This window comes from Rousettus aegyptiacus, unplaced genomic scaffold (assembly GCF_014176215.1).
Source record: "Rousettus aegyptiacus isolate mRouAeg1 unplaced genomic scaffold, mRouAeg1.p scaffold_m13_p_1, whole genome shotgun sequence".
Classification (NCBI taxonomy): Eukaryota; Metazoa; Chordata; class Mammalia; order Chiroptera; family Pteropodidae; genus Rousettus; species Rousettus aegyptiacus.
Window position 1 is genome coordinate 103,254,659 of NW_023416284.1, and position 26,927 is coordinate 103,281,585.

The 26,927-nt window shown below is 38.1% G+C and overlaps 1 protein-coding gene across 1 annotated transcript in view; it reads left to right on the forward strand.

Moving 5' to 3' along the window:
• The first annotated feature begins 1,214 nt into the window (after positions 1-1,214).
• Positions 1,215-26,927, forward strand: part of ADGRF2 (adhesion G protein-coupled receptor F2) — a 37,049-nt gene continuing 11,336 nt past the window's right edge. The window contains exons 1-7 of the mRNA XM_016158914.2: positions 1,215-1,239; positions 10,582-10,655; positions 15,605-15,705; positions 19,992-20,034; positions 20,770-20,921; positions 22,828-23,052; positions 23,981-25,342. Coding sequence (XP_016014400.2) covers positions 10,622-10,655; positions 15,605-15,705; positions 19,992-20,034; positions 20,770-20,921; positions 22,828-23,052; positions 23,981-25,342 — 1,917 coding nt within the window. The 5' untranslated portion in view covers positions 1,215-1,239; positions 10,582-10,621. The remainder of the gene's footprint in view (positions 1,240-10,581; positions 10,656-15,604; positions 15,706-19,991; positions 20,035-20,769; positions 20,922-22,827; positions 23,053-23,980; positions 25,343-26,927) is intronic.

Consider the following 26,927-nt stretch of genomic DNA (forward strand, 5'->3'; position numbering starts at 1 on the left):
ACATTTCTTACATTTATATCCCTTCTCTTCCCAAATAGACTGTAAGCTCTGTGAGGCTGGAGGTCATATTTTATGTAAATCGAAATAGCCACAAATACATGGCACCCTGGTTATGTAGTATTTACATAATGGAAATATTTAATTTTCCCTTCTGATGAATGAACTTAACTGGATTTCAGCTCCGAAGGTGATTCTCAAGTCTTTGGTCACTTGCTAGAAGATCCAGAGCAATCCAGGAAGCAAAGCAAGGACAGAGGGAGCAGTGGGGTTAAAAACAGGGGTTCCTCTTACTATGTTGAAGATTCTAGCAAGGGTTTGAAAAATGCCACATCCTAGATAAACATAAGTGTGGTTTTAGAAACGTGAGCTAAGGAGACCTAGAAAGTCCATGAATGATTTAAAAAAAAAAAGTGGGAAAGAATTTCGAATATTCAAAATTAGAAAGATACATCACTGTCCATGTTGCCCTCTAAGAGCCGTGGTCCTTGTGTCAATCAGTAGAGACTAGGTTATGCTGAGGTAAAAAAGAGCTCCCAACTTTTCGTCACACTAAGAACAATAAAGAGTAATATTTTGCTCATACTCATCATAGGTCAGCAGGGTCCTCTGCTTATCACAGTCACTCACGGCCCCAGGTTGATGGAATGGCTATCATGTTGAATTGCTGGTCACCGTGGCAGAACAACTTGTATGACCCCATCTAATCACACAGAGGTTAGGAATTGCAAAGCTGTCTTGTGCTTGGAACTAGGGACAACCAGAGACAATTAGAGAACCATACTGCCATAATCCTAGTGACTAGAAGGTCAGACAAAGGCAGAGCTGTGCGCAGAGGCGTTTGTGTTTTCCATGTGTCATTTTGTGGCTTTGGAAGATTCACGAGGAGGTTAATAGTTATGGCCAAGTACCACAGACCCTGCACCGTTACCGTAATTCTGGATCTCTTGCCAAAAAAGGGAAGCCCTTGCTTTTTGGGAGAGTCTGTGTGCCACCTAGAGTGTGACTCATCCATTCTCTGGCACGATGCTCCTCCCACTGTAGGAGCTTCTCCCATGCAGGACTGGTCTGTCAGGCTGCAGGGCCGCTGCTATGGGGCTGGCTGGCTGTGCCAGGGCAGGGCCCAGCCTGGCTGCCTCAGCCTGGGGATCTGCCATTGGGGGCTAAATTGACTGCTAGAGATAGAGAAGCCCAGCCTACTGATTTGTGGCAAGATATGACAAAGGAAAACCACTGACACCTGTGAGTACAGCTGCCAGGGATCGGGACAAATTTGCTGGTGACTTTGTTGTTGGCTAGCCGCAGTGAGTAGTCTCACGTCTTCCTTCTTCCAATGACTTCCTTCAGAGAGGAATTTCAGAGATGAGAAACCGATTATGACTCCGAGGTTCTGAGGCTTTGTAATTTGGGGTTTGATTAATAGTGTACAAAGTGATGAGTATTTAAAAGGAATTTGACACTTAACATAATTTGATAAGAGTGCTAATTTGGCAAGAAAATATTTTTGTTCTTATTTCTTTCTTTTTGTGCCTCCGATCCCATCCAAATATCAGAGTCCAGGAAATTGGAACCTTTAAAGGAGTTCTCCTTTTCTGATGCTCTAAAAGTGATGAAGTACAAATACAGAAGCTAATTAACTGTTTTTTTAAAATCATTATTTCTTTTCATCGAACTTTGTAATATTTTATCTACAATTTGGACTTGCAACCAATATATCACCAGCTTTAAGGTCTCCATGAATTCAGAGGAATATTTTCACACCTTCACAAAAAACCCTGCACTTCCAGCTACTAACCTATGGCATTTTGATCCTCATTTTCCTCAGGTGGGATTCTCTCAAGAGCAATGTAAACTAGAGGGAGATTTCTCTCGGCTCATAAGTTTGTCTCTATTGTAGTATCATTCTTTGCATCGGAGGAGAGAATACCAAAACATCTACATTTCCATTGCCTTTCATATAATTCCTTAAAATATTGTTGTAATTGATAAATCTATTCCTTCCTTTCTCCAAAGGATTCTTTGTATTCGTCGAGTGTGAATTTTGAAAGTTTAATTTTGCTTGAAAAATTTTATCCTTTGAATTTTTACACAATGTGTTTTCTCCTTAAAGTAAATTTACAGATAAAGGAATGAATCTTGAATTTATCTTACATTATTTTGGGTTTATTAAATTTCCTCTTTCAAAGTTCATTCATATAATTATAGCTTGGGAAAACTGGTTTGTTTGTAGCTCAAAGAAAGGATTTCAAGTACATTTCTGGGCAAATGATTAGCCTTCAAAAACTACAAAACTTATATTTTATGTTTTTATGTATCCTAAGATCCCACCGTCCTTGGTAATGAGCTTGTGTTGTGTGAGATTTGATTTAATTTACTAATGGAAAAACGGTCTACTTTAAAACACAGTAGCTACTTCCACAAAACTGTAGTTTAGCATGTGGTCTCATTATCTTTAATTCCATTATCCTGGGAACTTATGGGTTCTGTTTTTTTTTTTTTAAATATATATTTCTCTTAACATAACCTCAATCTTTCAAGACAGTAAAGCCCCTGGGTTCATTTTTATTTAGAGGTGAGGCTGTAGAATCTACTTGCCCCTGTGTATGATTGAAAGGAACAAGTTCCTAAGTCATACTACTTCAAATCCCAATGGTGATTTTATTATAATGATATCAGCGTACCTCATAGTACCCACAGCATGAAATATAGGATCCTTGGTGTCACCAAGACATTCTTTATTATTATTATTATTTTTAATCTTTGTCCTTCTTGGTGTATCTGCTTTATTTTGCGCTGTCCTTTTCATAGTTGGTTTGTTCTCAATTACATATGATTATCATCTGGGATTATTCTCAATTCTTTATATTAATGATTATATAAAACTGGAACGTTAAAGAAAAATCATCCCTAAATGTTAACAATTAGTCCAATCTAGGTGAAGGGGTGTACTCTTTCAACTTTTCAATAGTGATGAAATTATTCAAATAAAACGTTTATTTGAATAATAAATATTACGGTCTGAGACATCTCCAGAAATTCAGATTCAATGGGTCTGGAGTAGGGTGCAGATATTGGTACATTTTTAAAGCACCTTTGGGAATCCTAGTGTGCAATCAAAGTTGGAAATTACTGTGGTGGGGTGCTGTCTTTTTCAACTTCTCTAGAAGAGAGTGAGTCCCATTTCTTTCTTCCTGTTGAAGTCTGAAAATTCATGGGATGAAGGCTGGTCAACCTAGCTTTTGCCAGCTGCCATCCCCTAACCCAGTCAGTCTGGCCAGGCACATCTTCAAACTGGCTGCAAGCACAGTAAACACAGAAGTGTGAGCAGTTTCTGTAAAGGCGTGGGTGGGGTGAGGGGATGGCTAGGCAAAACAACAACAACAACAACAACAACAACAACAACAACAACAACAACAATAGGTGTCCAGTGTATTCCTCCAGCAGAACCGTCAGTTGGGTCCTGAACGGTGAAATCTGAGAGCGTCTGGCTGTTGATAAGCCAAAGCCATCATTTCTTATAGCAATGTTTCAAATTACATCTTTGTTTTAAAAGAATGAAATAATGAAAAATTATTTTTGTCAGTTTGAACATTTTGTATAGCAAAATACAAACTAAATATATTTAATAACAAAAACAAAAACTCCATCCATATCAAAGTGGGCCTCGCAATTTGCTATGCATTAAATAATGTATATTAATAAATACCATTTATTAAGGTCACTTCTAGGTCTAATGTTTCAATTATATACATTTTACTCCATAACACATCTGGTCTTTAAAATTTTATATTTCCATGAAAAAAATCAATGAGTAGGTGCTGACTCACCCCTTGCCCCAATCGTCTTTCAGGGAATTTTATCTCAGTCTTATCTTTGAAGGGGCTCCCTCTGCCTAGGTTCTAGAAAGAATTCTGAGAGTGTTAGTCAATAATATTATAATAACTGTCTCATGCCAGGTGGATACTAGACTAATCAGGGAGATTCATTAATTATATAAGTGTTTTAAGAATCATGCACAAACTTGAAACTAATATAAAATAATATTAAAAGTTAACTATAATTTTAAAAAAAAGAATTCTGAGAGTCTTAAGCAGTCTTAAATTGTCTTGTAGCTGGAAGAGACTAGGACTGTCACTTCTGCATAAGCTTGGGCATGGAGACCTTTTGTAATGGTCCCTAATGCCATGGATCTCAGATTTTCAGTTCTCCTTGCACCTGAGTCACCAATGGGAGGTCCTGTCACCTCTAGGGTTATTGTTTGCTGATGACCAGGGAGAACGCTGTACTTTGGGAGGATGGTATTGGTGAGAGAAAGCAGGAGATACATGATGCATGCAAAATGACTGAGTGATGACTTAGTTCATTCTGAAAAGAGAACTGGGCTCCCTGTAGCAATAATTGGACATTAGGAGAGAGAAAAGCTGTGTAATTTTGGAAGGAATCAGAGTAGGAAGAGAGAGTGTTGCAGAAAAATCAGACCGGCAAGAAACCAAGCACCACTCAGAGCTGGAGAACTCAGGTTTATTACGCCGGTGGTCTCAGAAGAATTAGCGCTCTGAAGATCCAGGCCCTGAGCTCAGGGGTAACCTTGCCTATCCACGCAGTGACAGTTGGCATGAGCCAACTGGTTAATTTGTCCTCAGGCAGTTACAGTGCATGGGAGTTGCTATGGGTTACAGGCAGTTACAGAGTGTGAGATTTTCAGACAGGAACTTAGGCAATACATCTGTTATCTAGACAAAACAAGCAAATGGGGGGATGAGTCTTTAGTTAATCTCTAGGTCACCCTGTCCTTTGGCCTGTGCAGCAAGCATATCTACAGAAGCAGAACAATGGTCTTTGTGTACTTGTCCTAAGTGTATGCATCAAATACCAGTTTTTTCTCAAATTGATTTATCCAGAATGCTGGCTGTGACTCTGAGATGCTCTGTGCCTTTTGAGTGGAAAAATTTCTTTTCAAGAGGAAGAAGAATGCATGAAGACACAAGACTGGGCCTGACCTGGACGGTGTTTAGCTATTGAAAAAATAAAGAATCAATGTGATCTCTGGGAACCTGGATGCCAGAGAAGAGAGTGGAACACAGATGTTTCAGTGTGGGCAAAGCAAGGCTGAGCACTGAGGCCCAAAGCGAGGCTGAGCACTGAGGCCCAAAGCTCAGCGATGATTGTACATCTCAGCAGAAGCTGGCTCAGATGGAGGCTGATCCTTGCATGCCTCTCTCCTGATGCTGATGTTGGAATATCATTCTTGGGGAGGAAAGAAGAAGAAAAGAAAGAGGAAATGATGAATTGATCAAAAGAGACCTACTTTAAACTGAAAGTCAATGAGTTTACCTGGTATGGGAAAATTTCCATCATTAGCTTAAATAAGGGCTCCAGTACAACTTTAATTTGGTCATAGTACAAAGAACAGTTACATCTGTTTCATGACAGCTAAGTGTGTATTGCTACACAGAGTCATCATGGTCTTTGTGTACTTGTCCTAAGTGTATGCATCAAATACCAGTTTTTTCTCAAATTGATTTATCCAGAATGCTGGCTGTGACTCTGAGATGCTCTGTGCCTTTCACTAGACCCGCTGTGTCTCAGTCCTCCTTAGCTGGAATCTCATGCCATGAAAACCATTTCAAAACTTATTTGGTACAAAAGTTTCTTCCAGATCAAGGACCAAATTGTAAACAAATCACCCTTCGAATAGAAACATTGATGCCTTGGCCATTTACTCATTCATTTATCATTTAGAATGAGAGTAAAATAACAATATTTTTAGACATTCAGGGATTAAGAGAATTTGTCACCCAGAGATCATCATTAAAAGAAATTTGAAAGAATACATTCCAACAGGAAGTAAAGTGAATATAGAGAAAAGGTATGAAATACAAGGAAATCATCCTTACGTGATAAACTGTCATGTATTTTTCTCTTGTAATAGTTATAACTATTGTATATTTTTATGCTAAGATCTTTCATTTCTGAGTCTTCACTCGTGAAAATGACATAGTTCTGGGGTGCTTATGCAGAAGTATTAAGTATTGCTGCCTGATACATTCCACAGTTATCAGTTAAGATAACAAGATGGATTTTATAAAAAATAAATGCTGACATCTATGGAGAAAATTTGCACTAATGGAAATACATAAATCTTGAAACAATTTTTTTTTGGCTAAATGCCACCTAAATACAGCTCAACTATCTCATTTATTTCTCTTATTTTCTAAACTTGTTTCTTCTGTAGTTTTTTTCTTCATTATAGTTAATCAAAATTCACCTAGATGCTTAGCCTAGAAACATCAGCATCACCTTTTTCTCTGCTATCTTTTCACTTATTTTTTTCTTTCCTAAATTTTTGCTTACTTTTCTGAACTTAATAATTAATAATATTCTTCTCTTCACTCCTGGGGTCTTCTGAATCCATTTCCTTGCCATTGCCATAGTTCTTTCTGGTCCTTGATACTGTTCAGCTGGACTAAGGAATGGCTTCTTCACTGGCTTCCTGGCTCTTGTCTCTGCCTTCAAATCTACCCTCTGCACTGTTGGCAGAATAATGCTTCCAAAATAAAATGCTGTCATTAAAGGATTTGACGGGTCCCCATTGTCCATGGAAGAATAGCATCGCTTTACCATGGGATAGAACCTGCCTCACTTGGGCATCGGTGTACCTTTAGCTGATGCACTGCATCCATCACCTTCTCTTCGCATATCTGATGTTCCAAGTTTGTGACCTTCTAGGTCATCCCTAACATGCCTGACTGTTCTGCACTCCCTGCTTTGGACCTTCTGTTTTTCTGCCTGAAATAGTGTTTCTTCTTACCTCCTGATGTGCCCACATCAAACGCCCCTTGTTCATAATTTTTCCCTAAATCTTCTTAAGAATAGTTTATCTGCCAGGCCCCAGGTGCGCCAGGCCTCCAGAGTGCGCAGGGGGTGCCAGGCCCTGGGTGCATGCCCTAGCGTGTGGGAGGAGAAGACGCCCGGCCTTCAGAGATCCAGTTCTTAAGGGGAGAGGTCAGTATCCATAGGTCTGGGGTGAAAGTGGAGGGATGGGGGAGAATTAAAGGGAGAGGGAAGATTGGTTTATCAGTTTTTGTCATAGGTTTCTAAAGTATATTTTGTATACTTCAAGGAGCATACTTATAACATTAATTTGTATTATTTATGTTATCTATTTTCCCTAATTAGACTGTAGATTCCTGAAGGGCCAGACTACGTCTTATTTGTCTTCATAACCATCTCTTTGGCCTAAATTTTAATAGGTCCAAGGTGTGCCAATGTTTTCTGAATTAAGAAATGAGGTCCAGAGAAGTTAAATATCTTACCAAATTTCATAACATGGATCATAACAGGATTGAGGGAAGAGCACAAATCTTTTGACTTACAACTTATTTCATGATCTCCACCATAATGTTAAAAAGTTTATTTTTTTTTTAATTACAAATATACTTTGTAGAAAAACAGTTTAGAGAGAGAAGCATGTGAAAAAAATAGCTTATCCTTCTTTTTGGTAACTGCTAACATTTTGATGTCTTTTCAGTGTTTTTATTTATGTTTCCTTTTCAAAAATAACATTTAGAAATTAGAAAAACCTCAAGTACAAATATAACAATAATAAATTATCCATATTTCCTATTTTGTTACATTTGGTTTCAGTCTATTTCTTACTCTTTCCTTTTAAAAACCACATTTTGGTAGAAATAATACATGCTTATAAAGGGTCTAAAGAGAGCAGAAAATTTAAAAGATGAAACTAAAAGAAATCATTTCTAATTTTGCTACCTAGAAATAACCATTGTTAATGATTAAATATTATTCCAGATATTTTTCTGTATGTATGTTTATATATAAGGACATGATAGGTTAATTACTAGATATAAAGAAAGAAAGCAATATACTCATAAGTACTGATACTTATAATTAAGAGGTAATTATACTATATTTGTTATTTTAAGTAAAAGTTAATAAACTTAATTTTATTTAAATAAAATAGAAAACCTAGGGAATATTTGAACTTCTAAGGCTTTTTCTCCTTCTTAATAATGTCGACGTATTATTTTCTAGATGTTTCTAATGTTTAAAAAAAGAATTGCGAAATATATTGAGATTGGAGGTAGTAATAAAAAAAAATCCCAGGTAATATTAGATAGCGTGGATTTATTTTTTACTAGAAAGATAAATTTTTAGCTCTCTCACATTTCCTTCCATTTTACTTTCACCTCAAGTTTTGATATTATACTTTTATATTGATCTTTTGTATATTTTTTACATTATACTTTTATATTGATCTTTTCTCCCTTATAAATTTCATAGAAAGTCTCTCGCATTATATCTGAATATAATTTTTTATTTTTGGTTGCACTCAGTGTATGCTCTTCCTCAGGGACTGCAATTATCTTTGCTTTGTATTATCTTTATCTGTCTTCCATTTCTGTTACCTTCTCTCTGTTTCTCTTTTTCTTTTTCTTTCTGCTTATTAGCTCAAGTCTTTCCATTATACTGATACTTTACTTTTTATTGTTGCCTCTTTTGTCTCTTGAAGTTCCTAATTTATGAATTTCATAAATTAAAAAAAGGATCATGAAATATATTGAGATTGGAGGTAGTAATAAAAAAAATCCCCGTTAATATTATTTTGATCTTTGAGGTTTTATCTTAATCTGCTATTTTAGAATATCTTCATGAAGCTCATGTGTAAAAAGAAAAAATCATTCTATATTAACTTGTTTTATGGCTTGAACTAATTGTGTGTGTGTGATATTACCTTTTCTGTTCAAGATTTTGGCCATTTTTAATAAGCTCTGCTTCTTTGTATTTTTCTTCAAAACATTTCTCCATAATATGTTGAAGACATTTCTTTTTATTTTGTTCATATTTAACTTGCTCTATACACAGCAAGTGACTTCTTGACCCTCCTCTCTCTATATGTGACCCTACTTTATTTTTTTGCCACCATATGGTTTGAGGTCTGAGTACTTTGTGCTTTATTCATTTTTCTGCAGTCTAAGGGAATTACAGGGGGAAGAAGAGCTTGGCAATAGCCCTATTCCTGGTGTATCAGGTGAGCGCCTGACTAGAATGAGCCAATACTCACAAAAGGATTTACCTGAAAAGGATTGAGCTAAAAAGAATAAATTGACAAGGATTTAATAAAAAGATTCTTTACGGAGGTGCAGGCAGGGCTAAAGGAACCAACAGGAGATGATGGGGAACTAGGGAACTTGTGGGAGTCTATTCCTAGGGCTCAAGAGGCAAGAGGAGGGAATCACTGGATCCTGGTGTGCACTGCAGCCTGAAAGAGAGAATGCGCAATGGGAACTTTAACCAGAGGAGAGCGGTCACTGCTAGGATGGTGACCACAGAGGAAGGGAAAAGAGGGGATACTTATCCCCATGTCTGTATTCTCCCCTCCTCTAATCTTTGGCTGATGACTTCCAGTGGAAGAACCCAACTGAAAGCCAGAGAGGCAAGACAGGCTGCAGAGGTGGGCTCAGCTCTCTGCTACTGAGATTTTAAGTGCCCTGTACCAGAATTTACCCCATTTTTCTGGGTGGCATATACCAACGGCAGATGTCGTCAGGTTCTAGGTTGTTTCTCTGACTTAGGATTGCTCTGGAGATTTTTTTTTTTTCCATCAGAGAGAGTCAGTCTCTGTTACCATCCCCATTTACAATGTATTCCCAACATCCAATTAAAAAATTCTCCAGTTAGAAGAGGAAAAACAAAAGGATTCTCACATTTTGCTTCTTTTTAGATTTCTTAGTATTAATGAGATTCCTGAAGTTTTTTTCTCCTTTGTTGTTTGGCTGCAAGGGGAAGAGAATGGTGTGCTCTGCTTCTACAAACTTCAAATTTTCAGTTTCTTTCTTTAATGGTTTTTAAAGTTATTCCTTTAAGTCCTGACCTTTTTCTCATTTTGTGATAAGTAGTGATGTTTCTGCTTTTCAATATTTTCTGATTTTCAATATTTTCTGGTTTTCAATATTTTCTTAGTGTTGGGAAAAATATTCTATGATTTATTTCCAATTGAGCCTCTTAACTGGGAAATCCCACTAATGTTTTTTCATGAATGTGTGTATTTACAGAGAGCATCTTAATGACTTTTTCCCATTAATATTATAAAATTATAATATAATGTACTACTACCTTCTACTAATATGATATCAAAACTTTTCATAAATGTTGTTTTAATGTTTTTGTAAAACTTTTTAAATATAGATTTATCATACTTTACTATCAATTTCATTATTGTTTGGCATCTAATTTGTTTCTCTCTCTAAATATTTTTGCTACTATATACACAACTGCCATTAGCAAGCTTGCACGTCATGCTTTTTTATGTACTTCAAGTTCTTTCTATATGATAGAGTTCCCAAAGTACAATAGTTTGGGTTTGCCTGGTTACTCAGAGTCCGTTTCCACATTCTGAGTACTATACTAAATTTATCCTGGCAGCCTCTGTCTGTCAGATTAGCTTCTTTCTTGGTTTTGTGGTGACTCACAAGGTAAGTGATTCTTGGGCACACTTTTGCCAAGTGCCTGACATAGATGTCATCTGCACACACTCATTCCTATTTACCACTTACCTTCCAGGTGTGAGGAATCACCATAATTCAGCTCTGCTTGGAACTGTATGCAAAAGAGGAAAGTATCTAATTCAAAAGAAGGTTAGTGAAACTCAAGGGAACCAATGAAAATGTTTTAAAATTTAAAAAACTGGAGAAAAGTGAGGGTTAAATTAAACATATGGATAGGTAGCTCTGTGGCTGTGGTTTGGGGCATGGAGAGTCATCCCAGGAATTTGGTCTATTGACCTAGGTCAGCATCTAACTTCCTACTGCTGAAGAGGTTCCCTCTAGAAAATAACTGTTAAAATATACACTTACCTGGGATGATTAAAATAATAATAAAAAGTAATATTCATTTTCACATGATGGATAGGCTATCTGTTTGGTTAACTATTTCTTCTTGGCAGTTAGAAGAATTCTGAAAGACTCAAGAAAGGAGGCCCTTGATATGGGAAAGGTTGATTCAGAGGAGCTTTGCTCAAAGAGGGGAATTCTAGATTGGAGTTAAAAGTGAGAACTTGAGCATCTGAGCACAGCATGGGAGATGACTCAAAATAAAGACAGGAATTCTGAAGGCAATATTTAGTTTGTAAATTTCTTTAAGTTCATATAGATTGCTAGAGATGGTGATCTGCCTTTTTACATCTCCATTGAGGATAGAAAAGAGGATAGGGACAGAATGACATAGTTAAAAGAGCCCTAGATCAGAAGCCAAAAGAAGAGTCTAGTTCTTCCAATAACTTGGAGTATGACCTTGGGGAGGGTATTTACTATCTGGACAATTTCCTCTCTGATAAAAAAAGGAAAATAACTTCTCTGCCTATCTCATAGAATTTTTGTGATGTCAAGTTTAAATTATATGAGAAAATGTTCTGAAAAAATTTACCCCATACAGAAATCAGCTCTTTCTTATTTTAGAAAAGCCACATGACATGATGAAGAAATTACAAACCTGGGTTCAGATCACAAACATATCATTTAGTACCTGTGAGATTGGGCGGAATCAACTTTTAGCCTCTTATTTTAGAAAACTGTGGAAGTGATTTCAGTTACACAGAATTACTCAATGGCATTGAAAGAGGTAATGTAGACACAGTGCCAGACACAGAATAAACAATAGCTACTTTTTTTCTCCTCTTCCCTTTTATATTGTCTATATTGTTTCACCTCATTGACTAGAGATGAAACAGTGGGATGGCTAAATGATTGGCACTATGGAATCCTCCACCCCTGAGACCATCTGCAGTGTATTCCCACAGTCCGTCTGGAAACTTTGATAGCATTTTGTGGATCTCACTTAAATACTCAGCAACCTAATTATGCAGGTGGTAGTCTCAGATTGTCAGCTGACAAACCTGGTGATTAAAATACTCCTGGGTGGGTGATAAATTTCTGTCTGGAGTTTTGCTTACCTTTGTTTGTGATTGCTGTGATTGTTATTCGATAATTTATTTTCTTCCTAATCAGGATTTGAGAGTTCAAGTTGTAGGTTTTTGTTTTTTTAAATTTTTTTTTGTTTTTCACTCAAATCACCCTATAAAATAGTTCTGGTCTCTATTGCTCGTGTGGGTGAATGTGTGTTTAGATTAAGCAGATATTTGTTCTGATGCGGCCATCCACAGAGCGTGCCCCAGCATGCTGTTCACATGTTTTCTTTCTGCAGGTTTTGCCTTTCATTAGTGAACTATGCCAGTTACCAGTCAACCATATGGCTTTGGGGTGGAGGAATTCGACATCGAAATATAAAGAGATACTTTGAAATGAAATTGCTAACAAGTGAATCGTTTTGTGGAATCCAGAACTTTGGACCACTTCCCATCATGTCTAGTCCACCAGCTTTGACTCCTAGGGTCTGCAGGTCCCTAGGAAGCAAGCCTCATCTGTGTTTCTAAACTTTCAGGGATGCTTCAGAAGTCCAATTACATTGTGACTTCCTTGAGGTGGTGATGAAACAGAAAAGAAGAAGTCATCCTTGTTTAATTTCTAGCTGTTAGGCCATTGCTTAGAAATAAGGGGTTTATTTTCTTTGTTGAATAAACACATAAATTAACATCTGAAGCACATTTTTTTTCTTTTCTTTTTTTTTAAGTTTAGATTCGGAAAACAGACAACAGAGAATGGGAAAACATATCCCTGGTTGGATGGTCGGAAATGTTATCTCTTTGCAATCTGGCTGTTGTACACTTTGCTGTTCCTTATTTATTTATTTATTTATTTGTTTGTTTGTTTGTTTGTTTATTTTAAAAGGCATGAGGAGGGAAGCAGTTTCTTAATTAAAAAAAAAAATCCAGCACGTCGTATTTAGCACATTTTACTTTGTGAAATCTCAGTGTTGATGTAAGTGCTTCATGTTGTTTTGGTGTGATCACAGAGATGACTGTTTTTTCATATTGCATGTTTCTGAGGGATAAGCCTTTCCTGAAACAATTCTATAATGAACGTTATGGCTTGGACTATGTGAAGCCAACATTTTCTTTTTCCATAAAAAAATTTTTAATTTAGATTAGTTTCAGGTATTCAGGACAATGGTTAGACATTTATATCATTTATGAAGTGATCTCCCTGATTACTCTAGCACCTGTCTGGCTCTACACAGCCATTACTATACTATTGACTATATTTCCTATGCTGTACTCTACCTCCCGTGACCCAACATTTTTGAACGTTTGTTTGAAAGGGAGGAGTTACACTCCAGCTGCTCTTGCATGTCAGAAAGAGTGGGCTGACCTGGGGAAAAAGGTAAGAAACCTGTGGCTTTTCCAAAGAAAATGGCGCCAGAGGGCTCTGGGGGATTGGTGAGGGGAGTGAGAGGTCAAAAGATCAGATTCAGGCTACTATTTTACCACCATACCCTTTAGCTTCGTCTAAACTTTTACTTTCATGGAAGTGGAAAAAGAGCTATTATGAAAAAGGTTTAACGTGAACAAATCTGGAAGAAAATGGTTCTATTTAAGTCCAGATTAAAATAAGCCACTTTTAAAGTGCAATCAGTTTTATAAGTAAAATACAGAATCGACTTTAGAAAATGTTTCTTCTACTTAAAAGAATTGTAAAAAGGCCAAAATTGCACTACGAACCAGGGTCACACTATTGCTGAAATTGGGGAAAGATAGCATTCTAGAGCTGTGGTCTTAGTTTTTATATGACAAGATAGACCTGGATTGTAAAAAAGATATTGGAAAATATTGGGCTCGAGGTAGCAATATAACTATCAAAAAAGGGCATTCTGCAATGTCTAGTGAAGGTCATTAACACATAAAACACAAAGCGCTTATTTTGTTATACATAAAAACATAATTTTAGTAATCAAAACACATTTCAATAAAAATTAAAGCGTCACTATATTTAAAATTTAAAACAAAATTACAGTGCAATAAAGAATTTTTTCAAAGAAACATCCTAAAATTTTTAAGCAGACAGAATGATTTTCATCTTGATTTGTGTGGACCTTAACTAATCACTCAACTCTCACTCCCTTTTTATATATTAAAAATATTCTATTGAGTGTCTGGGCTGAGGAGTGCTAACTCTATGAAAGTTTGTTGTCTTGCATCATTCTCTTAAATCATTTTTTAAAAGTGTTTCAGTAAAGAGGAAGAACAGTCTGTATGATGAGAACTTTAATATAAAGTTCATGCATTTCAGAAAAACCTGGACTCATGCTCAGATTTTATTTCAGAAAAACCTGAACTCATGCTACAGAGTCAAATTTATCAGTGATTTTAATCCCCCCCCCATTTTTGATGATTTTACCTAAAGCAGGAACTGCATTGGTGATGATTCTGATAAATCACATTGATGATATGCATACTGGAATTTTCATTCATTTGAATGACTTAGGTTGAAATAAAGTATGTAAACATGACTGCAATTTTTTAAAAACTGTGGGTCCATCTGGGTTGCTACTGAATACTTTTAAAAGTGATGAGCAACAAAGTAATCCTTTTGCTTAAAGAACTACAGAACTGTATTGGCAATAGGCTGAAACAGATAATGCAAAATATTTTAAATAATCACTGGATGTCAGTGGAAATTCAGCTAGACAAGTATTTCAATGCAGTAAACATGATTTAAAAATACATTTTGCTTAATCTTTAAAATAATGACATCATTTGCTATGATTTATTCGTATTTGAGATAAAGTCTATTTCTTTTTGGATAAAAATGATGAATGGCAAATACCAACCATTTCAAAAGTCTCTGGCCTTTGTTGATGACAGCCAAATCTTCTGAATCCTTTCATCTGAATGCAAAGAAACAGCAAATACCTTTCAAAGAGGTTCTTGTTCAGGATGAAAAAAGTGTCAACATTGTTAATATCTAATATTAAAAATTCCAACTTACACAAGTCCTCTGTAGGGCACAGACCCTGATGCAAATCATCAACTCTTCCCGACCACTTTCCCTTTCTCCCCCCTTTCTTCTTCCTTTATTGAAGATATTGTGTGTCCACCATGTGTCCAGCACTTTTCTAAGTGCCAAGGAATCATTTTAGTTACAACATCAGTTTTGGTAGAAATAAGTTGCTTCCTGCCTATGAAAACACAGCTACAGAATTAGGCAAAAATGAAGGATATTAGGCTGAGCCTGGTGCTTACTTTCCTTCACAATGTATTTCGAGGCTGAGTTTGCACATAGGAATTCCAACTCACGTTCCGCCGTAGCCACCTACATGTTTCTCAGCCCTGCCTAACCCAGAGAGTGAGCCACCATTCCCACTCCCTGAACATGGGCTGTTGTTTAGTGCACCCTGGCAGGCAGCTTCCTTTGGAGGGATTCCCACATGAGACATCACATGCAGGCTGACAGCAGAGGCTGGAGGTTATCTCAGCAATTGCTTGCACCTCCCAGTGCCAGCTGGTGCTCACACCTGCAGCTCCAGGTGGAGTGGCTGGGAAAGCACAAGGAGTCCACCTCTGGGGAAGGAACTTCTGAGTAGACAGCACTAAGGACAGAACCCAATTTCGTAGGCTCACTGGGTCTGCAGTGACATAGAACTTTGAAAACTTCAGATTGGAGACCTTTTGCCTTTTCATTTATTTTTATAGAAGCAAGAAAGGCAGCTGTGTGGAAGACAATGACTCATACGCTTTTGCTGTACTGTTTAGTGTTTCTTTTGCCCGCAGTATCCTGCAGGACATTATGCCAGGTAAGAGAAAGGAGGTGGGAGGACGAAATGGTGGGGAGAGCAAAAAGAAAATAAAAACCATCAGTTAGCTAGATCTCAGTTATCTTAGCTGAAGTGTACGGAAAAGATGGTGGTAGAATGGTTTAGCCAGAAGAAATTGCAGCTACAGGTAATCCAAACCCATTTTAGCCTATAGCTGCCAGTTATTTTCCCCTCAACTTTTTCTCTACGTTCCTATGATGCAATGAGGCTCAAATGATTTAAGGGCGATAAATTCTTTTCGTATCCTTGAAGCTTTCAGTTTCTTGTAACCAGGGCGGTGCCACTTCCTCAGGGGCACTTGAAAATGTGGGGGCGGTGAGGGTGTCACAAAGACTGGGAGATATTTAATGGCATCTAGTGGGCAGGACCTAGGAATGGTCTGGCACAGTGAAGCATTGTCCCACCCAAAATGGCATCTTTTTTGAATAATCTGACAGTGAACACTGTGGATGGATTGGAAAGAGCAACATGCAAGTTAGATAGTTAGTCAAGGACTAACTGGGATGGGTTTGTAGCAGGCATTGTTTGTAAATTTTGCAGGGCAGTGAGCCCTATGTCTCTCTCTGGAATATTTTTCCTCATACAATAAGTCATTTTAATTTCTAATTGGTCACTTATTTAAAATAAGGTATGGAGAGCCACTGATGGAGAGTGTACATAAAAATATTTTGAGTTTCTTGAAAAGAGAATATTATTATTCAACCACAAAATCTGGAAGGAAGCTTTGAGGTCAATTGGTGAAGCTTCACTGTGTTATTTGGGAAACAGGTCCATGGTGTGACCTGCTGGAGGTCACATACCTACTTAGCTAAAGGGCCTCTGTCTTCAGGTTCTCGGTTTCTTCTTTCCATTTTAATATGCACCTCCTTAGAAAAGAATGGCTTTGGAAATTCATTCTAGGAGTTTCCAAATAGTATTTAATTTCCTATCTGAGTAGTTTGCCTTTGGGAGGGAATTTTCTCCATGACTCTCTCCAATATTAAGCTGGCGCCTAGTTTCTGGGAGAGTTTAGCGACCACCCCCCCCCCCTTCAGAAAGACATTTTCCTGGAGTCATCCCAACCCCACAGCATAGTACTATTTCTGCCTTTCATTTTCTTATCCACATTTTCCCATGAGACAGAATTTAGAGAGTAGGCAGAGCGTTGAAGATTAGCTTTGTTTTCTTGAAAGTTGGGAATCACTTTACCAGGAACGTTCCATCTTTATTTTATTTTTTTTATTAATCGAGTTGCTGGATGCTGAGATTCTGGGTGCTACCCCTTTCCTGACTTGCCTACTCATTCAGGCAGCATTTCAGGTTTAGCAGGTGGCAGGTTTTAAGTATTGTTTTTTTTGTTTGTTTGTTTTGTTTTCTTTTTTACAGTATTAGGTTGAGGATTGTTGATATCTGAAGCTAAAGTGGCCCATATTGGATGCCACCCTAGAAACGAAACAATTGAGAGTTGTATATAGATAAATGTGTCTTGGCAAATTAACTGGAAAGAAGTGAATCAAGTCCTTCACTAAGAAGGACGTTTCCAGAAATCTTTGTAAACAGCATACCATGGCCTTCTGCCCACATTTCTGATTAATATAATGCGACTTCACTGGATTCTATTTAATGGGCCAAGTGTTATTCACTTTAATGTGCTTTATTGTGGTATATAGGAGACTATGGCCCTCTCAAGTTGGGCTGAGATGCTTGTACTTCCATAAGCCTCCTCTATCTTCTCCGCTTGGCTTGTGGAAAGAGCAATGTAGGAGTTAAGAGAGCTGAGTTTTAGTCCCAGCTCTAAGAGGAACTCCCTGCATGGCCTTGTGCAATTCATCTCATTTATCAAAGGCTCGTTTTCCTTATCTGTAAAGTGAGGGTGTTGGACTGGTTGATCTATAATGTCTTTCAGAACTCTTAAAATATTATTTTAGTGTTCTTGTTTAGTGGAAGGCCTTTAACTCTTCTATGTATATAATAAGGCTTGATTCTCTTGATTGTAAAGGAGAAGTCATCTTATATCAGTACTTTGAAGGCTGTTGTATTTCTTGAATTCTCAGTGATATTTTCTTCACCTTGGACACACCCCAAATGCTCAATTCAGGTTCTCCGTAAATTCTCATTTGGTAGACTAAATGAAGTATTCAGCTTTGTTTCTTGATAATATAGAGAATAAACAATATTGTGAAGAATAAAGAAAAATGAACTCCAAGTGTTAGTCACACAGTAGAGTCACTGAATTTTCAGTTCCTTTTCCAAAGGTTGAGATCTTGGAATGTAAGTTGGAGTAATTGTACCCAGGCTTCTTCCAGCCACTAGAGGACAAACTTCTGGTGCACAAACAGGAATATTCAGACTCACTCTCACATTACACACACATGCACATATGTACATATATGCCAGTACATACATAGTAATATACTTAGGGGAATATAAACAATCACAACACACAATACACAATCCATGTTCTTAAGGAACTTACAATTTAATTGAGAAGATAATATGCATATATAAAAAAGGTTAGATAGCAAGATAGCAGGTCAGGTGAGTATATGCTATGCATTGAATGAGTAGTATAATAATATGGATAATAAATCTTATGGGAGCCAGAGAAGAAAAGATTTATCAGTTACAATTGGATCAGGAAAGACTTCTTGGAGGAGGCAAATTTGAGCTTTGTATTTAATAGATATTCAGTAACTCCGTTTTCAGAGAATAATAATGATAGCTAAAATTTAAATACCACTTACAATATTCCAGGTGCAGTTCTAAGTGTTTTCTCTAGATGATCTCATTTATTCCTCATAAAACTGATCTGAGACAAGTGTCATATAATAATAGTACCATAGTTCCTACCGTATTTTGTAGATGAGAAAACTGAGGCTCAGACAGCTGAACTTTCCTAGGGTCTCGAGTGGTAGTGTTGGGATTTGAACCCAGGCAGTCTGCTCCCAGAGTATATATACCCCTTCACTATGATGTGACGCTGCTTCTCAGGGAAGGATAGGAAAGACAGGGGCTTCTAAACAGGAGAGGTGGGAATACTCGTGATAGGGGAAAAGCAGGTTTTGGGGGGAACCCCTCTTCAAGAAAATGAATACAAAATCACAAATACAAAATTAAGAGAAGAGTGACTACCTACTTAGAATGAGAAAAAATCACAACAAATTTCAAATTTAGAAGTGCTGAAGAGTATTACATTCAATAAAACTCAGCATTATTCAGTAGTAAATTCAGTAACATAACAATATTTTTATTAATGATCTATATACATTTTTATTCCTACATTTTTGGCTGCATACTTGCATGTCAACTTTGTAATTTTTTTTTTCTACAGAGAGTGTAGAAAAATTATTCAATCTTTTCTCTAGCATTGCTGATTGACATTTTTTTATTGTCCTAGTTTAGAAAAATACCCTTCAGCTTCTCAATTCATTGTTAGAAATGCAATGTAAATATGTAGGACTGTTGTCGAATTTAAGAAAACCTCTAGCAAGTTTCTTTCATGTGTGACCTACAAGCTATCAGGGCACTTAGAACTTTCTTGTTCTGTGACTAGTTGTAAGTACTGCTAGAATTAATGCCACTTGCAAGTAGATGTCCTCACTGTAATGTGGGAATGACTGCAAACTATATAAGTACTATTAAATCCAAATTGAACGTATTCCAGATTCAGCTTCCACTTTTCCATATTTTATAAATAGTTGCAGCCCCTCTAGTGCTTTCCAAAATGAGAGTGTGAAGGAGGAGGAGTTGGAGTGGTAAAAAATGAAGGTTTAAACAGACGATGGTCAACTATTTTGCTTTTGAAAATTTAATAAAACATACAATCATGCGAACACATTGCTAGATCCTCTCTCAGTGCTTTGAAGAAGCCCGTAAAAGCAAGAGATTCTGAAGTTTAACCTTCATTAACTTCTTGGCAAATGCTCCTCTGCTCATGATGTATTTCCTAGATAGGATGTAGCCCATCCTTATTGGAGGGAGAGGAGAGCTTCTGCTGAATAGCAGCAGGAGAAATAGGTGTCCAGGCTGAAGAAGAAAAAGGGCATGGGCCATACTTCATGGTCTTAGCTTTTGGTGGCATCCTGGAATCACAGCAGATTCAACTGTGATTGTTAGTCTAGCCTGAAGAAGAAAAAGAGGCATGGGCCATACTTCATGGTCTTAGCTTTTGGTGGCATCCTGGAATCACAGCAGATTCAACTGTGATTGTTAGTCTGTGACTAAAGTGAATCATTGTGGCATATCAACAATCGATTTTGATGTGGATTTTGATTTTCCTTTTCTAGGCTGCCAGCAAAAGCAAGGAGAAGGTGTCTACCAGTCCACACGGTATGTTGGCAGTGGTGACTAATCAAATGGAAGTTTCACCATTCACCTGTTGTAATAGAGGGCCATTCTCAGCCCTGTCTTATGGCATGGCAGACAGGAGTCCTGCATGGCTTGCATTTAGACTTCCTTTTTATTTTTTCTCATATTAAATTGTATCTTTGACCTTGCTTCCCTCTCCTCCCTGCATGTTCTGCTCCATCTTGGTCTAGGATTTCTTTGCTATAAATCCTTTAAATTGAGCCAACTCCAACTGGGGCAGTAGCTAGAAACAGGTTTGCAAGAATGCATTGATGACACAACTCATAATAAAGTTCCAGAGCTGGAAGGTTTCTTAGAGAACATCACGCACAATGGGTCTAAACTGTATTCTGGGGAGCTCTTGGGGCCTGAGAAGGTGCTTAGGGGATTCCCATGGGGTGTGAGAGTGACCTAGTGGACCGAACCGTGGCCCTGTCCCTCTCACTTTAGTTGGGCTAGTTCCGCTTTTATCTATTTGATACAGTTGAGTTCAGGATAAGATTTTGTTTGAAACAATAGTAGCTTATTGCCAAAATATGTGACCATTAGTGATCTATTTTACTCTTCCTCTACTTTACAAAGAAAAGACACCTGATCCCCAAAGGATTTAGGCACCTTCATGTTTAGGCACCTTCATGTTTTGGCCCCTTCATGATTGGCCTGTGCAGCACAGAGTCCGGACCTCTCCATCTGATGCTGATACCTTTATCTTCTCAGGTATATGCGATGGTGTCTGTGAGCACAATTCCCACTGCACTCAGCGTTGCCCTCCAGACACTCAGGGAAATATGGGGTTTTTATGTAGGCAAAAGAAATGGCACAAGATTACTGATACCTGTCGGACCCTTGACGCCTTCAACATCTTTGAGGTAATATTCACATGCAAAGTGAAGCCCCAGATTAGCAATGCATATTGCACTCAGTAAGAGAGAGAAAGCTCCAGGCAGGATGGTAGGTAGGTGGTTTGAAGACAAATACGTAAATACTTACCTGTCCTCTCTCTCTATACGAGGATGGCGTTCTTAACTTGGGGCTTATAAAAGTTTGTGCTCTAGGCTCCAACATGTTTCATGACACAAGCAAATCTGATCATTTAAGTCAGAGCTGGAAAGTCTGTCTAGAATCGTCATGGCCTATTTCTTCATCTGTATCCTTAGCTCTTTCACACCGTAGAGCCTCCAGACCAGTAGCCTGGGGCATCACTGAACTTTTAGATAAGTGGAATTTGGACCTGCTGAATTCAACTCTGAATTTTATTAAGGTCCCCTGGTGACTTCTGTGCTCAGTAAAGCAGAAGAAGAGCAATGGCCTGAAGGGAAGAACTACATTGTCAAACAAACAAATGTATTTCCACATACACAAGTAATTCCACATTTTTAAAAACCAAGTTCTAAGACAAAATCAGGTCCAGTGTTATTTCTTCTTTTTTTGTTTCATTTTCTTTTCTTTTAGTAAGGGTTTTACCTTTTAGAAGTTCGATTTTGATTCCTTCAGAAAAGTTAATACTTTAGTATTTCTTGTGTCCTAGCAACATTCCCATCCCCTGTTTTGGGGCGAGGCCAAGGGAAAGCAATGGATGCTATACCTGAATTTTTCTGACCAGACATCAAAATGCTATCCACCCCTAATGTGAGGGATCTGGTAAAAGATACACAGGGAGAATTATATACCATATGTCTTAATATTTAAATGCTTTAAATCAAGCTTATGGACTGCTAAATAAAATATGTTCTGTTAGCCTCCCATCTCAGATTCCTTCCTGCATCTCAAGGGTGATGGAAAGCTAAGGCTACACACATCGTAACCCTGAATACGGGTGTCTCTCTGACACCTCTCAGGCCTATGGGTGAGCACACTGGTGTCACGGCCCATCCGCGGCAGCACAGACTTAGGGAAGGCCCTAGAAATGGGCTTGGAGTTGTCGAGCAGAAAATGTGGGTGTCTAGATGCAAGGACATGGGTTCTGAGTAAGCACATCCTCTAGACCATGGACTTCTTGTCCCTTGTGAAGGGGTAGGTTAGAGAAGCACCAGAAAGGGGTCCTCTAAAGCAAGATTCGGTAATTTTTTTTTTTTTTTTGTAAAGAGCTAGATAGTAAATAATTTAGGCATATGAGTCATGTGGTCTCTATTGCAACTACTCAGCTCTGCCATTGTAGCAGGATAGCAACCACAGATAATACTTATAATGAATTAACATGCTGAGTTCCTATAAGACTTTATTCACAAAGAGCAGGCAGCCAGCCTGGGGCCATAGTTTGCCACTGTTTTAAAGTGTGGGATCCTGAGCCCGAATCTGTGGGAGATACCGTCTATCACTATTTTTAGTCATTCTTCTATCTTGGTGTTCCAGCTGACTCACCCAAATCTAGTTCAGAATTTCTGTTTAAAAACATGCTGTGTCTCATGCATTGCCCCTTGGTAGGAGTAAAACATAAGCTTAAATGGCACTAGGAATTTACCTGTATGCACGGGATATATCCACAATGTATATCCACAATAGAGGTCTAAAGTGATAGCTAAAGATAACAGTTGCTGTTTGGGGGTAGGGGATTCAAATGTAGGCAGCTAGCAAGCTGGGACTTCCATTCTCTGCTCATACACCTTGGTATTGGGTAAATTATTCCACAGCAGATGTGATTTTGAAAATGTAAAATAGAAGAACCTTATGAAATATACAGTTGTGTAATAAGGCTGTCCTACATTTTAGTAAAAGTACTTTTATATTTAAAACAAAAGTAACATGACAAAAATATCTTTTTTTTCTATCTCTTAGGGGCATTTAAATTCAGTTACAACGCTTAAAGAAACAAGTGACTATACCATAAAGTCTGAGACCATTGCAGATAAGTTGATGCAAAAGTGTCCTCAGGACTTGTCCTGTGTCGTTACGAACATTCGGCACTCTCCCCGGATACCGGGGAACATCGCTGTCATTGTTCAGCTCCTACACAACATATCGACAGTGCTGTTGACAAATGTCAATGAGGCAAAGATGCAGGTGAGTACCCTTGAGTGTCTGGGAGGGCAATTTTGGGGGGAGGAATGCAGGTTAGTTGGAGTATTCTGTGAGCTTTTGGGGGTCTGAGGCATCTTTCACCTCAGTAGCTTCAACACCTAGCATGGTAAGCGTTCAATAAATCTTCATTGAAGAAAGAATGAACAAATGGAAAAAGTGAGCATATTCAATCAGCAAACATTTAGAGAGAGCACTTGCTGGATGATAGATTGGATGCTGGAGTACGCTTTTCCAATGTTTATTTTGGCTCCTGAAAACCTCTCAAAACCAAAAGAGAAAGACTCCTCTTTGTGAGTCAGAACAGGTTGCTAACATGGAAAATAACTGAATGCAAAGAAAACGGCCATGCATGTCTGCTTCGGAAATGTGAAATGGAACTGGACTCATTTCTTTTACTTTTGATCTTTGAAGTAGAGGATAGTAAAAAGGAGGTTCAGGTTCTGGAGTCAATTTCCAGTTTGGTATGTTCCCATACAAGGTTCCTGCACACAGTTTGGATTTAATAGATGTTAATTATCCAATGGGTACTCTGACCAGGGTAAGCGAATTGCTAATTTGGCCCAGGTGTGAAGTAGACCCAATGATGGATGTGAGCACGGTGAAGGCTGCCTGCTAGCCCGCCTCACAGGAAGTCATTGCATAAACGGGAGGAGGGCAGCTCCCTTGTAGCGCTATCCTGCAACTCATACTTGAGCGGTATGTGAGTCATGTGAGTCACCTGGGGATCTCATTAAACTACTGATTGTGATTCATTAGGTCTGGGGTGGGACCTGAGATTCTGTATCTTTAAGAGGTTCCCAGAGGATGCCTATCTTGCTGGTTGGAGGACCATACTTTATAAAACTGAAGCTTGAGTGTCCTGACAGGTTCGGAGAGGGGCTCAGTACTAACACCAGTTCTTCATTGGCAGAGTTACAGCATCATGGCCAACCACATTCTGAACAGCGAAAGCATCTCAAACTGGACGTTCATCCCTGAAAGAAACAGCAGCTGTGTCCTGCTACACTCAGTCAATACCTTTGCAAGAAAACTACTTATAAATAAACGTTCCATTGACATATCGGATGTCTTCATTCATACTTTAGGCACCACCATATCTAGAGATAACGATGGAAAGAACTTAACTTTTTCAATGAGAGTTAATGACACCAATAATGAGGTCACTGGAAGAGTGTTGATCAGTAGAGATGAACTTGAGAACGTGCCTTCCCATTCTCAGGTCATTAGCATTGCATTTCCAACTCTTGGAGCCATCTTAGAAGCCAGTCTTTTGGAAAAGGCCAGTGTGAATGGGCTTGTCCTGTCTGTCATTTTGCCCAAAGAACTGGAAAGAATCTCATTGATTTTTGAAAAGATCAGCAAGTCAGAGGAGAGGAGGACACAGTGTGTTGGCTGGCACTCCTTGGAGAGCAGATGGGACCGACAGGCCTGTCAAAAGATTCAGGAAAACTACCAACAAGCTGTTTGCAAATGTAGGCCAAGCAAGTTGTTTACCTCGTTCTCCATTCTTATGGCACCTCACATCTTGGAGAGTCCTGTTCTAATTTATATCACGTACATAGGCCTGGGCATTTCTATTTGCAGCTTGATCCTTTGCTTGTCCATTGAGGCCTTGGTCTGGGGCCAAGTGACAAAGACAGAGATCTCGTATTTACGCCACTTGTGCATCGCTAACATTGCGGCCACCTTGCTGATGGCCGATGTGTGGTTCATCGTGGCTTCCTTTCTTAGTGGTCCAGTGACACACCATAATGGATGCGTGGCAGCAACTTTTTTTGTTCATTTCTTTTACCTTTCTGTGTTTTTCTGGATGCTTGCCAAGGCACTCCTTATCCTCTATGGAATCCTGATTGTTTTCCATACGCTACCCAAGTCAGTTCTGGTGGCATCTCTCTTTTCAGTGGGCTATGGGTGCCCTTTGATCATCGCAGTTATCACAGTTGCTGCCACTGAGCCTGGCAAAGGATACCTACGGCCTGAGGCCTGCTGGCTCAACTGGGACATGACCAAGGCCCTCTTGGCCTTTGTGGTCCCAGCTCTGGCCGTTGTGGTAGTAAACCTGATCACAGTCACACTGGTGATAATCAAAACCCAGCAAGCTACGATTGGCAGTTCTATGTTCCAGGAGGTGAGAGCCATTGTGAGAATCAGTAAGAATATCGCCATCCTCACACCGCTGCTGGGACTGACCTGGGGATTTGGAATAGCCACAGTCATCAACGATAGATCTCTGGTCTTCCACATTCTCTTCTCCTTGCTTAATGCATTCCAGGTAAGTGCAGAGGCTTCTGACCAACTCCGAAGTGAAAGAATTCAGGAAGAACTTTTGTGATCAGGAAGACATGGGTTGGGAATAGCATATTGGGTCAGAAAATTAGCTTTTGTTCCAAAAGGGCCTGGGTTCAGACCTTTACTCTCTCATTAATTAATGTGTAAGCTTCACCTGGGACATTTGCTCAACTTTTCCAAGCCATGTTTTCCTCACTTATAAAATGGGTATAATATGCCCACTTTATGAGTGTTTAGAAAATGAAATAGTGAACAGGAAAGCATCAAGTACTAAAATGACTTAAAGTTCATTAATAGCCTAAGATTAGGCTGAGCTATTACTGTTTAAAAATTAAACAGTACTGCTTTCCCTAAAATAGAAGTATCTAACTGGAGGTATTTACATGCACACATTTATATTTTATTCCATTTAGAATGTTTAGTTACCACTGGAAACATCTTATTTTAATGAAGCGAGCCATACAGAGCAATATTAAGGATATTTTCCCCTCTCCTCTCCTCTCTTACCTCACCTCTGTAAATTAAACAATTTCACAGTTTCATGTGCATCCTTGCCAAATTTTCTATTGTTATATACATTTTTTTTCCCATATCATATAGGGGTTAAAAAACAATGTATAGTATTGTGCAATTTACTTTTTCACTTAAAAATACATCTTAGCATTTTACCAGGTTACTGTGTGTGTGAGTATGTGTGTGTGTGACTATATATATGTGTGTGTGTGTATGTGTGTATGTATATATATGTATGTGTATATATGCGTGTGTATATATATATACACACAAAATATATATCTTTAATGGCTGCATAGTATTTCATATTCCTTTCTTGATTGAAATTTTGATTTTTTCATTTTTTTTCTGTTACAATGTATCAATGAGTCAAAGTTTATTATACTGAATATTAAATATGCAGATAGTAACTAATTAAAAAGAAAGCTTTTATTTTTCTAAAGACTTCTAAAATATTTCTCAAAATTAGGCTTATTTTTAAATAAACACTTTACCTAATGGGTAATAGAGATTTTAAGTCAATGTTTTACCATTTTTCTCTTTTAAAATTTAGGTAGAAATGATTCCATTTTATAAAAGACATTTTGATGCCTTGAACATCAGAGAGAACAATCATAGTAATAACAGGGTTGCTTTGCCTTTTAAACCTTTTCTTTTGAATTTCTATAGTATATATTAATTGTATCCTACTTATTTATACAGCTGTTAGTAATTATCAATTGCCTTACCTATATTTATGCAGCTAGTCACTGATGGGAATGGGATAAAAACCCAGCATTCTTAAATTTTTGCATATCCCACGGTTTTTGCTTTTGTTTTTGTTTTTGTTTTTGTCATGAACTTAATGAATTCATATCTTGCTCCTCAGCTTTCTCCTTTCCTTGTCTCCTGTGGGGCCATCTTAACTGTCATTTTTGTTTGGGACTAGGCTGTAAGCACTCGTATTTTGATACCGTGAGCACCTTTACCTGCCATAACAGGATCGACTTGCAATTCCAACTCAGTTTCTGCCTTGACTCCTGGCAAGGAGGAGGATAGGGCCCATCTAAGTGCTG